At 37.1% G+C, this 15,101-nt stretch overlaps 1 protein-coding gene across 1 annotated transcript in view; it reads right to left on the bottom strand.

The window, feature by feature from the left end:
- Positions 1 to 7,264: 7,264 nt before the first annotated feature.
- LOC107661542 (ATP-binding cassette sub-family B member 7, mitochondrial-like) overlaps positions 7,265 to 15,101 on the bottom strand; it is a 64,089-nt gene continuing 56,252 nt past the window's right edge. The window contains 2 exon segments of the mRNA XM_016451171.1: positions 7,265 to 7,840; positions 13,524 to 13,631. Of these exon segments, the coding sequence (XP_016306657.1) occupies positions 7,625 to 7,840; positions 13,524 to 13,631 (324 nt within the window). The 3' untranslated portion in view covers positions 7,265 to 7,624.

The following is a 15,101-nucleotide window of genomic DNA, read 5'->3' as shown; positions in this document are numbered from 1 at the left end:
CAGTGATGGAGAACCGCGCTCCTCTATCGCTCCATCCCCGATGACAGCAGGAGCGTGTGTTAAAATCTCCGCTGAAGCGCTCTCATCTGCTCCAGCACGTCTCCATCAGTGAGTCAGGAGCTGGATGCTGCCATTGTTCCGCGCTGTGATGATGGGCGCAGTCTCGTTGCGCGCTCGGCTCGTGAGAGAGAGAGAGAGAGAGAGAGAGAGAGAGCGCCCTCGGTGACGTGTGCGTGAGGGGGAGGTGCTACAGGTGAAAAGGCCAAAAAGTTTTCTTTTCCCTTCCATCAAAACCAAATGTAACCATATGCACAGTACATACTGTAACTTTACTGGTTCATATTTCTAAAAAAGGAAAATTACGCATCATCTGATTGGATATACATGTTTGCAGTGCTGGGCATATTTGTATTCGTTACTGATTTCAAATTGCATGACCAAAAATTGTAGCTAGTAACGTAATTACATTATACATGTGACCCTGAACCACAAAACCATAGGGGTCTTTTATTATTATTACTGAGATTTATACATCAGCTGAATAAATAAGCTTTCCATTGATGTATGGTTTGTTAGGATAGCACAATATTTGGCTGAGATACAACTATTTGAAAATCTGGAATCTGAGGGTGCAAAAAAATCTAAATATTGAGAAAATCATCTCTAAAGTTGTTCAAATGAAGTTCTTAGCAATGCATATTACTAATCAAAAATTACGTTTTGCTATATTTACGGTAGGAAATGTACAAAATATCTTCATGGAACATGATCTTTACTTAATATCCTAATGATTTTTGGCATAAAAGAAAAATCTATCATTTTGACCGATACAATGTATTTTTGGCTATTGCTACAAATAAACCCCAGCGACTTAACACTGCTTTTGTGCTGCAGGCTCACATTTTTCGGTTATATAATCTGACTACTTTTTGATTACTTTTGACCTACATCGTTTTAAATTGGATAATCTTGTGCCATATTGATATCAACGCGGCGCGTGAGAGAGAGAGAGAGAGAGAGAGAGAGAGAGCGCCCTCGGTGACGTGTGCGTGAGGGGGAGGTGCTACAGGTGAAAAGGCCAAAAAGTTTTCTTTTCCCTTCCATCAAAACCAAATGTAACCATATGCACAGTACATACTGTAACTTTACTGGTTCATATTTCTAAAAAAGGAAAATTACGCATCATCTGATTGGATATACATGTTTGCAGTGCTGGGCATATTTGTATTCGTTACTGATTTCAAATTGCATGACCAAAAATTGTAGCTAGTAACGTAATTACATTATACATGTGACCCTGAACCACAAAACCATAGGGGTCTTTTATTATTATTACTGAGATTTATACATCAGCTGAATAAATAAGCTTTCCATTGATGTATGGTTTGTTAGGATAGCACAATATTTGGCTGAGATACAACTATTTGAAAATCTGGAATCTGAGGGTGCAAAAAAATCTAAATATTGAGAAAATCATCTCTAAAGTTGTTCAAATGAAGTTCTTAGCAATGCATATTACTAATCAAAAATTACGTTTTGCTATATTTACGGTAGGAAATGTACAAAATATCTTCATGGAACATGATCTTTACTTAATATCCTAATGATTTTTGGCATAAAAGAAAAATCTATCATTTTGACCGATACAATGTATTTTTGGCTATTGCTACAAATAAACCCCAGCGACTTAACACTGCTTTTGTGCTGCAGGCTCACATTTTTCGGTTATATAATCTGACTACTTTTTGATTACTTTTGACCTACATCGTTTTAAATTGGATAATCTTGTGCCATATTGATATCAAAATATTAAGATAAGAAAAATATATTCCATTCGTTATTAACAGTATTAAGTGCATTAAACATTGCATTACTCAAGGTTTCCAAAACTGGGGTTAAAAAAGCCACTGACTTCAAATAAAAATGAATTCATCAGTTCATCAGTAATTGATGCAATGTTGAGAAAATTGTTCTTACGATTGAAATTCTTTTTGCAAATCCAGTGGCCAAATGCTGATCGGCCTCTTAATGTTCTGTGTAATTATGATGATATCTGTGTCAATGTCCACTAAACTGGAAGAATTTCTGAATGCATATAAGCAGTAGACTATTTTAGAAAAGAAAGGTAAAAGATTAGGAGGATCAATAAATTCAGAATAATTTATTGCTATTGTTTAAATAATATGTAATCATGTCATTAATAAAAAAGTAACTGTAGTTTGATTACGAGTATTTTAAAACGTAATATAATCAAATTACATAATCAGTTACTACCCAGCACTGCATATTTGTATATAATAACTAAAAGGTTATACTGAGGTTCATAACTGGTACAGCCTTAAAAAAAATAATAATAAAGCAAAATGGCTCCGATTCGAATTTTTCTAAATATGTCTTCTTTGCTCATCAAGGCTGCATTTATTTAATGAAAAATACTGTAAGAATGGTAATATTGTGAAATATTATTACAATAATATCAATATTAATAATACGCTCTTTAATCTAAGCCCCACATACAGACACACTATCCTTTAGTACTCTTTTGCATCAAAAATTGCAGTATAACTCCCTAATTCCTTCGTCCATTTTTGCTGATGGTCCAAGAATCCAGAAGAGTCTCTCTCTTTTAAAGTCATCTACAACTGATGAAAAATCTATGGTATGTTCAAAAGCAAAGCAGTGAATACAATCTGCAGTGTTGAGCAAAGCAGTATATTTGCTATTTGTGGTGTTGGAAGCTGAGGTTAGTGTGAGTGCTGCCCTCCGCCGTCTCCTTTTCCATTGTGTGATTCCCAGCCTTCGTGGAGACATTATCCTGATAAACAATGAAATATAATCCTCATTAAACTCTGATCTCTGGAAGCAGACACACACACACACACACACTCACACGCACACACACTCACACGCACACACACACTCACACGCACACACCTGTGGATGGTAAGGTTCATTTGGCCTTCCTTCACAAACCAGCACAACTGATCAATGCTTCTACAGCTAAACCGCTTCAGCTTCGCGTGTGATACGCTGCCAGACATGCTATAAGAAATATAGAGGACCTTACTCTTCATCACAGTTCGTTCTGAACACACAATTGCAAATGAGTAAGAGTCGACCAAAACAATTTATAAATGTCCATTTTTATTGCACTTTCATTTACTAGATAATTACCATCAGCAAACGAGACGTGAAGACAAACAAATCCTGTAAAATGCAAAAGTCAACATGTAGCGTAATCAATTTTTAGAGTTCAGAGTGGAGACATTTAGGGGGAGATGAAATACATGAAGCCCCCCTAAATAGAGTCTGATGATGTCTATGAAAGAGAAATGTTGTGCTCTTCTGAGTGAAACTGTATTTACTCTGAATTCTAGATGATCGATGAGATGTGACGTTTCTATTTGAGACATGGCAGAAACCTTTATCTATAATGTAAGCTACATAACATAATAAGGCCCGGTTTCACAGACGGGGCTTAGCTTAAGCCAGGACTAGGCCTTAGTTAAATTAAGATATTTAAGCAGCTTTTATAAAAAATGCCTTAGAAGAAAACGTTACAGGTGTGCATCTTGAGACAGATCAATGGCACTGACATATTTTAAGATATTTAGTTGAGACAGCTCAAACATGCATCTTAGTCTGGGACTAGCCTTAAGCCTTGTCTATGAAACCGGGGGCAAATGTATAATCTGTATAGAGGTCAGTGAGCGGAGAGCTAGTCTGCATCGAGCGGCTTTTACAGTTTGCTTCACATTTAAGTTGTGATACCGTGTATAAATAACTGGCAGAAATTAATATTTCCATCATTTTAAATTCAGATTATTCCGTTATTTTGGTTTATTGTATACAGTATAGTTATTTTGTTTAGTTTAGACTACCTACACTTTTAGTTTAGTTTTGATTTAATCTGTTTTTACTAAGAACAGCATATAAATAATGAAAGTGCAGTTACAACACAAGAAGATAAAAAAAAAGGGAAAAAGAGACAGGGGTGAATAAATAGACACAGTAAATAAAATATCGCAGGGAAAGTTTGAAGGACTTGCAAATATGAATCATTTTTGCATTTTGTTTATCGAGTGAATTGGAAATAGTCTCAAAGCAATGCTGTCAGCAAGCAAAAACATACACAGTTGGTTTCTGCTTTGAAAATGTATGTTCAAAACCAAGTTTTTCTGTTCTTCCTTTTCATATTTCACACATCCAAACAAAACATTTCCCAAATAAAAAAGAAAAGAAAATTAAATGTTCTCAATCATTTCCTCACCGTCATGTTGTTCCAAACCTGTGTGAGTTCCATTCTTCTGCTGAACATAAATGAAGACCTTTTAAAGAATAAACCTCTAGCAAGTTGCTAATGCATTTTGTTTATCGAGTGAATTGGAAATAGTCTCAAAGCAATGCTGTCAGCAAGCAAAAACATACACAGTTGGTTTCTGCTTTGAAAATGTATGTTCAAAACCAAGTTTTTCTGTTCTTCCTTTTCATATTTCACACATCCAAACAAAACATTTCCCAAATAAAAAAGAAAAGAAAATTAAATGTTCTCAATCATTTCCTCACCGTCATGTTGTTCCAAACCTGTGTGAGTTCCATTCTTCTGCTGAACATAAATGAAGACCTTTTAAAGAATAAACCTAGCAAGTTGCTGATAGCCACGTATGTTTTTTCCATGCTATGAAAGTCAATGGCTGCCAGAAACCGCCAGTTTTGAATTCATGTTGGTTTGAGTCCTACAGTGCTTTCTGTATTTGAAAACTATTTCCACAATACTCATGCGATTGCATGGCTACGCTGTAAAAGTATCAGGAAATGTCATGCATATATAAAATACAGCCGGATCTATGAGTAGTGCCTGATTATAATAAGCAACGGTATCCTCTAAAGCAGCCTTCTGCAATTCCCCGAACGACGGGAATCTAAAAGCAGAGCATTTTTCTTGTTTTTAAAGAAACGTCAAAAACGACTGTGATGCTGAAGCACATTAGTTTTAGCCTTGGTCACATCCCGCAAGCCCCAGCTGAGTGCAGCAGGACTGGAGGAAGGCCGCTCTAGTTAAGGCACTTGTAGACGCTGAGAGCCTCTTATTTCCTTTCAAACAGCATAAAAGCTCGCCCAGGCAAAGACGTCTAAGTGGAACTCAAAGAACGCACTCGGGCGCTCCCAGAATGTCAGAAAATCTCAGCCGCTAATGCAGAAATTTACCAAGGATATATGCGATCTAAATCTGAATGTGCATATCATTTGTCTTGTGCTGCAGGTTGGGTGTAAGTCGGCGGCTTTCTCAGATGCAGGATGTGAGCTGGGCTGAGGACATTCATGAGAACAGCTTGGACAGACGTAAAGCAGGATGTGTTATTTGTGCGGCTCGCACAAAAGCTGAGAGGGGGGCCTCGTCAGGCTTTTATGTGCCACAATGGAAAACCTGCAGATTCCATTTGTGACAAACAAGCGAGTTCAGCTCATGTAACGGGCATGACGTTGTGCATTTAAGAAAGAGCTACATGAAAGAAGCTTACCTAATTAACACAAATCAGATGACTAAAAACATGGCCTGTAATTACAATATATTCTACACTGTCATTTCCAGGAACCCTTGCCAATATTTGCATGCACTTAAGAATGCTATTTATATCTGCTGTTTATCATGTCACGATCATCTCAAAGCTTTCTCTATATGAAGTGCCATGTTTTTTCCCCCTCTTGTTCATGGGAGTGCATCTTTGCTCAGTAAACGTATGGATTCCAGCAGGTCACTTTGATTAAACGCACATCTGCTGTAATATTATTCAGCCTCCCAATCACAGCTCATATTAGCACAATCAATCACTAACCGAGATGATAGAGATTCATCAGGCCTGATAAACTGTCACACTCCAGCTTAAAATACAATTATTTGTAATTGTGTTTTTATTGGGAGTCAAAAAAGTCAAGAAAATTAAAATAAAAAAATAGAAATAAAAATGTCAGTTGGTGCAACCAAATGAAACGTTTTGCATACACTTTGAATACTTGTGCATGTACACATCATTATTTTCAAATATAACATTCCAAATGACAATTTTCCATTACTGGCTAACTGGGAGATCTAGTTCTTTTAAATAGTTTTATTTGTAAACCAAATCAATTAAGTACATAATGACAAAACCATGTTTTCTTATTCAATTTTTGATTTGACTAAAATAATTTCACGTTTAATCTCTTTCCTGACTGCTGTACTGGCATATTCTTCCTTGTCTGAACTCTGAGAAACATGCTTTATTACACTATAGTGAATGGGTCAGAATACAAATAGAGCTAACCAACCAGATATATCAGGAGAAAATTTTAACTTAAAGTTGTCCCAGTATACCAATAATACATCATATCGATAAACTGTTGGCAAACTGAGACAGTGTCCAGTGTGCAAAATAAAATAAAATAAAAATAGACTATCACAGGAGAATCAGAATCCCTATTATATTTTTATGTGTATTTTATAACCTTAAAATAACTCGTACTTAAAAAAAAACGTACTTCCTATAGTGTATCTCATGGTATGACACGACCCCTTAAATGTCAGTATTATGAGGACCATATATCATGTCAATCCCATACTTCATTTTTTAGTAATTCAAGAATACACACACAATGATAAAACAAAACTGCATCTCTTCTTATTCTTAAAGTTTATGACAAACTATTTCCTCCCCAAGAAGTTCCGCCTTTTAATAAGAGTTGTTTTTCTTTGTTACAATCAACACCACCTTGACGCTTCTTTTACAAAAAAAATTAAGTAAAATATATAAATATAGCAAAATATTTTTCATAAAAGGTTCATTATACCAGAGGTGCATTCAAGTTATTTTATGTATGAAATGCATTTTAGTGTTTTCTTCCAGACAAAAGTATGAGTCACGTCATTGACCCATTTCTTCACCCAACACCCCTCATTCATCTCCCACTCACTGATGAACGAATGTGATGGAGCGCCACGCATTACAACAGATACACCTCTATACATTCAGGGTCTAAATTATCATCTCCTCAAACAATGACCTACAGCTTTTGAATGATTTCATGGACATGCTGTGACCTGGAACACGTGAAGCCCTGAACATCACAATGAAAGCTTCGTCACTTATGTATTACTGATTTTAAACCAAATATGATTAGCTGAAAGAAATGCATGCTCTCAGACACTCAAAGAAGGGAGTTTTATTTAATACAAGTTGTTGAATGTACTTTCAATGACATCTCATTCAGATTTGGTATAAATTAATGTTGATGAGACATCAAAGGTGCCAGTGTTCAGGGAGAAATTTTCAAAATGGTCCAGACATATCTAACATAATTCAACAGACAAAATATCTATGCAATCTATACAATGTGCTTCTCAAAAATATTGCATTAGTGATATGTACATATGCATAATAAAAACAACTTACAAGAGTTCCAGATGGCATGGACAAATCTATTAAAACCTTGACAGCATGTGAAAATAAAGGCATGACATTGGCCCCTGAGGTTATGGAAAAATCACAAAGAAGAAGGACGCCGCTGTCAGTTCAGGATTAAATAACATCCTCGACCCCTCGCTGTGATCCCAGTCCAGTGGCGGTCTGGAGGAGAGGAGCAGAGCTCAGCAGGAGCAGTTCCCGCAGCCCTTCACGCTGTTGAGGATCTCCTCCTGCAGCTTCTTGCGCTCCTCCTCTGTCTGCGCCAGGCGCTCGGGTACAGGCTCAGGCCGGCCCGCGGTGCTCGTGCTTCTGCTGTTCTGTGTGTTCCACAGGTCTGCGTACAGACTGCCCGGCGCGCTCAGCAGAGCCTGATGACTGCCGCGCTCCGCCACCTTCCCCTGCGTCACCAGCACAGGGAGAGATCATGCATCATTCACTCGTCCCTCAGCTTGGAAACACAAGCTCAAGTGGTTCTGACATACAGGATTTTCTGCTAATTATGACTTAAAGGGATAGTTCACCCAAAACTGAAAATGCTGTCATTAATTACTCACCCTCATGTCGTTCCAAACCCGTAAGACCTTCGTTCATCTTCAGAACACAAATTAAGATATTTTAGATAAAATCCGAGAGCTCTCTGACCCTGCTATAGACAGCAAGGGTACTACCACAATCAAGGTCCAGAATGAATTATGCAAAACAGAAGTAAGTGTATGTGTCGTGATACTCTACACAATGGCGCCGCACCACTGCAGACGGGATGAGCAGCAGAAGAATTGTTGAATAAAGTCGTTATGTTTTCTTTGCGCACAAAAAGTATTCTCGTAGCTTCGTAAAATTACGGTTGAACCGCTGATGTCACATGGACTATTTTAGCCATCTCCTTGCTACGTTTCTGGACCTTGATCATAGTAGTACCCTTGCTGTCTATAGGGCCTTTCGCACGGTACTGGGAAATAGTTTGCGCAAAATCGTCCCAGTACTTTAGTACTGTACATTTAGTTCTGGAACTAAAGCGGTGCGAAAGGCCCTTATAGCAGGGTCAGAGGAGCTCTCGGATTTTATCTAAAATATCTTAAATTGTGTTCTGAAGATGAACAAAGGTCTTACGGGTTTGGAACGACATGAGGGCGAGTAATTAATGGCAGAATTTTCATTTTTGGGTGAACTATCCCTTTTAAAATGCTTGCTACGGGTAGGAAAAACACAAAATCAAACCTGATCTGATTTTTTTTTTATGACAGACGAAAGTTTCGAAGGCAGCGTGTAAACGTGATTGACACAATGTGAGGTTGTATTCAATTTTTAGCTTGCAGGAGATTTTGGACTCAGTGTGCAAGGACCCTCAGGAAGAAATATTTAAAAACCTACTGCACTTTTTGTTTTAAATAAATCAAGTAATCCTGATTTTAAATGTCTCATTGCATCCCTTTATTGAGGAAAAACAAATTATCTGATACATTTGAATTGTTCTTGATGCGCTCCTAAATTTTTCAAATTAGGAACATGTGCTCCTCGGGAAGAATTAAGCACTAAGCCTTGAGTTTGCAGTCTGTATTGAATGCAATGCAATAAAAGAATCTGTGCCACGCTATAAATGAAAAAGAGTTACGTCAGTCAGGTAATCAGCAGCATGTCACAGATGCCACACATGCAGCGTAACATGTTTTGACCCAGAATAATCATTTAACTTTCACTGAGACGTGTTAAGGTTAACAACAATTATCTATTTTTCCGCACCGCAAGAAGAAAAAACCCCCAAGCGTTCATGCAGGCTCTGCCTTGGGATTGTTTCAGGAGGCCAGAGGCTGTTATTCAGCATTAAGCCTGGTTTCTTTGATTGGCGCCTTGATATTCAGCAGCATAAAGCCTCCTGCAGTCAGACCGACTGTGCAGCTGCATCCAAATTGGAAGAACTGGGCAAAACAAGAGATTCAGGGCCATGCAGGGGCACTGACAGAGACAATGTTTGAGAAAGGTCTAAAGAGAGCTGAGACTCGGAGCGGGGATGCGGCGGTGTGGGCGTACATGCAGCGCTGCCTCTTAAAAGACTGCCAGCAACAAAGCCAAGTATGAAATGAGCTCGCACAATGACAAGTCAACCAGTCTCCCGACTGTTTGCTAGATACTTGCATCAATTACGACGCCACTTTTGCCAAGCAAGACTCAAACCCTGCTAGCATTTTTAGCAGCCGTGTCACTGACAGCTCAGATCGCTCTAATTATGATCCATTTTTGATGCACAACAACATTTGCTTCTGTTTCTTGGATCTGAGAATATGATGTTGGTTGGTGTTTTTTTCCGGCTGCAGCTGCATCACGTGCTCCACCCCCCACACGCATCCAGATTGAAAAGGTCTCCACACATGGGAGACAAACAAAGGTGTCGCTGAGCACTGGGCAAAAGGTATTTCCACTGTTAATGAGCTCAAATTGTAAGGGGCCAGCCCCCACACGCTCTCACACAGCTGAAGACGCTCGCATCTGAAGCATGCATCAACCTGCATGTGTCTACTACAGACTGAAGGAAGGGATGCTAAAAGCGCTGGCAATACAGTAGTTAACACAGGGGGGAAAGCAGCCTTTCTGCAACAACAGTGGCATAAAGACGGTTTAATGCAAATGTTGTGACCGTGATTTTAAATATGCATTGCATATGTTTTTACCGAGTTGGCTAGTGAATCTTGTCTGCTAGTGTAAAAGCTGTAAATACAACCAGCTATCTATCTTTTTTTTTTTTTTTCTACTTTCATCATAGTTTATTAGCAGTATATAAAAAGTTTTAGTAATGACTGTTACACACATTTAGTGCTGGGTTGTAACAGATGTTACGTAATCTGGAATAAATAATCAAATTACCAAAACCTAGTACTTGTAATTAGATTGTGTTTCAAATACACATAATCAGATTACTGTTACTTTTTTATTGATTGCATAGATTCATATTTTCAATTTTAAATATTTATTTTTCATTTGAAATATTTTTGAATCAATGTACTGTTTATCATATGTCTTTATTAAGGTTTTGTTCATCAAATTAATTGTCGTCTTCTGTGCATTTTTATCCAAAAAAACAAAAAAAAAACAAAAACTACAATATAATCTTTAAATGAATAGTTTAGCCATGAAACTCTACTTGCGTTCTAATCGGTTCATTCAATTCAAAGTTTCCAGCCAATCGGATTCACATCATTGCCATTAACCTATATAACCGGGACGTAATAAAGATTTTACAATCTATACCAAGAGTTGTCATGACACGAAATTAATTTGACAAATTTATGTGATTCAAAATGTGATTTTTTATTTTTATTATAATACAGGCACTTTTTCTGAAATTCTCAATGCTGATACTGCTGTTAGAAACTTGACAAACATCTACAGGTTTTCTTTGAATGTATCAGGTTTAATTCGTTTTTCTTCTTTAACTTGCATAATTACTTGAGAGGTCATGAAGCATGCTGATGTTTAAATGTGTTCATATTTACATGACAAATAAAAGTGTGTCCAATAACATTAGTTTTTGATGCAGTATCATAAATTGCAATTATTGTGATGCATTGTGGTATTTCTAGTTTATGTTAACTAACATCAGAGAATCATTCATGAGCATGCACAAGTGTTAACATTTATTGAAATTTTATGTTTAAATCTTTAGAGGGACTTCAAATAAATACTTTAAGTCAAAGGGGTTCAGCTGAGAAAAATATTTGGAAATCCCTGCATTACATGAACCGATATTAATAAAATGAAAACAGCAATGAGATTGCACGGGCAAACTCTTCCAGGATTGAAATTAAATGAAATATATATGTAGGAAATGTAGTTTATAGTGCACAGTAATTGCCGCATGTCACCTTAAAAGTGAAATAATTTTTGTAGTGACTGGTGTGAGCAATTCCACAAAATAAAAGACATTTTTAGAAAATGTAAAAAAGAAAAATTCAGGGAGAACCAATAAACTATGTAACTATGTATAAACATGCTGGCAATTCAGTTTTGCTTCAAATTTGTTTAGGCTTGGTGTTTATAATAAATGTTGTTTATAAAGAATATGACTATAATTGGTTTACTTTATATTTTTCATTCTTGTTCTAAATTTGAAGGATTGTTTTGTGGAGTGAGGGGAACTAAAATACATGTTTATTGTCTTTATAATTTTTGTAAATGTTTTATTTACCAGTATTGCACATTATTTCTAAATGTAAAATGTTACTTATGCACTGATACAGCGCCTTTTATTTCTCAACAATGCAATTTTGACCTGGTATGACATATTCAGGTGCAGCTTTTCATCCAGAAAACACAGTAATATAATAACAAGTACTTGGTTTTAGGAATCTGATTACATATAACCAGTCACTACCGTGCAGTACAGACATTATGCCAACTGGAACACAACCTGTAACAACAAACTCAGTGTGGTGGTCCTTTTCCCATGAATGCACTGATGTTGATCCAAAAAGACATAAGAGAAAATGCAGTATGTCGCTGACAAACTCCACACCCATTCCAAGGGCAACTTTGGAGGATACAGGCATCGTTTCACAAGCTCCTTTTTACCAACAGACTGGATCTCAAGAGCAGAACAATATACAAGGACAGCAGCGAGAGAGCTTTCTTCATCATTGCAATCAAAGAGACGTTCAAATTAATGCTTTTTCCCCATCTATGAACACCATACACATCTGAAACTAAACTGATCACGCTTTCCATGTAACAATCCAACAATGACCACACTATGACTCAGGGCCAAACACTATAAGGGAAGGATGCTAATGTTTCCCTATAGGTCTCTTTCACATGACTCACATTAGGCCTTCAACACAACGCTGCTTGGACCTCCACGTCAATGACAGCGTTACAGAAAGGCCTTGCAGTTCCGCCTGTATGCGTGGTGACAGCAGAAGAAACACTGCGTGTTCACAAACTGCATCCCAGTGTAAATGCATGTCATTGTCTTTCTATAATAACCTGAAACAACCAAACATATAAAGTGAACCCGGATTCTTGCAAACCACCCAAAGTCAATGTCGCCCACAGGCTGACAGACACAATAAGTGAGTGGCACATGAATGTTGTTTTGAACGTTCATGACAACACAAGCTGCATGAATCTCTCAATCAATGGAGATATGCCAGCTTTTGTTTCTCGCCCGCATTGTCTCAGCTGCAACCTCATATGTCGACCATACAACTAGTACACAAGTGAAACTCTATAACTCTATAATGCATTTTGACTTTCATCACTGCCCACGTATTGACATATCAGAGGAACATACATTGTGTTCTCCTCACTGTGGACTGCATACATACAAGCAAACCACATGATTAAAAAAAGTGGATATTTATACTAATTTATTATAATTTTAGCATGCACACTGTTAAGTAAATAATAAGAACTTACTGCAGGATTGCACAAAAAAATAAGCTTCACACTGAAACCTGAAGTGCATATTTTTTTAATCAGCATCCCATTAAAATAAAAGCTTGATGTTTATTACTGAATATACTCATATTAAATTCGTATTATTATATTTTACACTGAAAGAGATTTGATTTGGTTGCAAAAAGCAAACCCAAGTATGAACACCAAATATTGAGTTTTTCCCCCAAATCTTGCAGCCCTAAAAAATATCTTAAAATATTTTTTTTTTTCTATGCAATAGCACTGCTCAACAAAATCACCCCACTAACTCCAGAATTATTCAGTCTCTGTAAATTAAGTCATTCAAATTCCTGTATTTTTTCATTTTTGCAATAAATAAATGTAATATTCCCCCACCTCTATCTCCTTGGAATGTAACTCACCATTCAAGTGGATCATTTTAAACTCATCAGTAGTCATTGGCTGGCCCTCAAAAGGTCAGCAGCCACTGGGGTCAAAGTTCAAAACTGTTTGAACTCTGACCTGGGAGTAACAATATAGCTTCAGCATCGAATGCATTGCAAAATGCTGAAGTGAGTCTTTACAGTTGTGGTATTAGGTGAGAAGATGAAAATGATGCATTGGCTTGCTAAACATGATTTCTAGATGTTACAGCACCTGTCACACACATTCACAGGTTTCAGACGAGCTTACCTGATTTAGTACAATAATCTCATCTGCATCCACAATGGTGGACAGCCGGTGTGCAATAAAGACAGATGTTCTGTCCCTCACCATCTCCTTCATGGAAGTCAGAATATGCTGGAAAGAAAATTAGGCAAATGTTTGAAAAACGTTGCTTCTCTTTTATCCTTCCTCCTCTGAATGAATCTGCAAGGCTGAAAAAGCTTTTGAGATTTTTCGTTAAGAAGCCGTCTGCAACATTTCCCTGCAATAACAAGCACTGATATGATTGACAGGATTTATATGAAGACCTTCTGACAATAAGATACATTAAAACACTGTCGAAAGCCAACAGAGCAAACACTTCCTTGACTATAATAAGGCATAAATCCTCCTGAAAATGAAAAGGCTTAGTGTAAATATCAAATGAAAAGTGTTCTCAAAGCAACAGGGGAAAACCAGCAGCTTTGAGCAGAAATTCAGTCTTTAAAGATCTGTTGGTGAAGGTGGTTAGATCTACACTGCTAAATAGTTCAAAAACTAGGCAGATAAACTAAACTAGGTTTAGTCTTTTAGCACACAAAAGGAGCAAAAACATTCTCCAATCTGTAGGGTTGGGTTTGGGTTGTTTGAACTTTATCGATTCTTATCTATTCCTAGTTTTGATTCCAATAAGATAAAAAAATCCAATATAAAAAAAAATAAGTCAAGATTTGCCCATCATTTAGATGTCAAACATTTATTCCGAGTCTTTTTGCAAAGCATTCTGTTGCAGCTGAATAACACGAGCAAAAGTCAGCAGCCTACAGAACAATTACAAGAGGAACTTTAGCCTATGCTTTTAACAAAAATACCACAGCAAAAACAACTAGGCTTACATAAATTTCAAATATTAAAGTGTTAAAGACAAGTAAACAGTCGGTAATAAAGTAGGAACAAACAAATCAATTAGCAGTATCATAAATAAATACAACTGAACCAAATTTCAGGTACAGAAACTGTAATTAAAAGTTTAAAAACACTTAATAGTTTTCTTTTCATAAATAAAATATAGATTAATTAATTCAAGTTATTAAAAATATTCAGTCAAGAAGATCAGTGAAGGATTTTCTTTTGTTCTTTGATTAACATTAATGACAGGCTGCTGTCTCTTTAACGCCGAACGCACGCAGTTCTAAAAATACTGTACTTGTATGTTTTCTTTCTCATCTGTTTACGTTCACTTAAGACAAAAATGGCTGTGTTTATGATGATATACTGATGTAGTTTTCTGCAGACTGGTCGATAAATATGACAGAAGTCAGTTCCGGCCCGGGACAGCCTTCTCTGCAGTGAAATGCACGGAACGGTTGGAGAACGGACACAAACCGGGAACCCGGACCGAGACCGCTGTTCTCTGCGCTTCAGATGTGTGCGCTGCATGCAAACAAGGTGCAAGTTCTTTCCGTTCCTGCACTTAAACAGTTTAAAATCACATTAAAATGCGAACTAGGCCTGGGCGATAAAACAGTATCGATATTTATTGATGGTACACCTTCTTCGATAACGATACAAAAAATGTTAGATATAGGCACGTGCTATGAGTGACGCAGACAGCACACACAAACA

The sequence above is a fragment of the Sinocyclocheilus anshuiensis genome, unplaced genomic scaffold (genome assembly GCF_001515605.1).
Source record: "Sinocyclocheilus anshuiensis isolate Anshui unplaced genomic scaffold, SAMN03320099.WGS_v1.1 scaffold731, whole genome shotgun sequence".
NCBI lineage: Eukaryota > Metazoa > Chordata > Actinopteri > Cypriniformes > Cyprinidae > Sinocyclocheilus > Sinocyclocheilus anshuiensis.
This window is presented reverse-complemented; position numbering and strand designations above follow the sequence as displayed.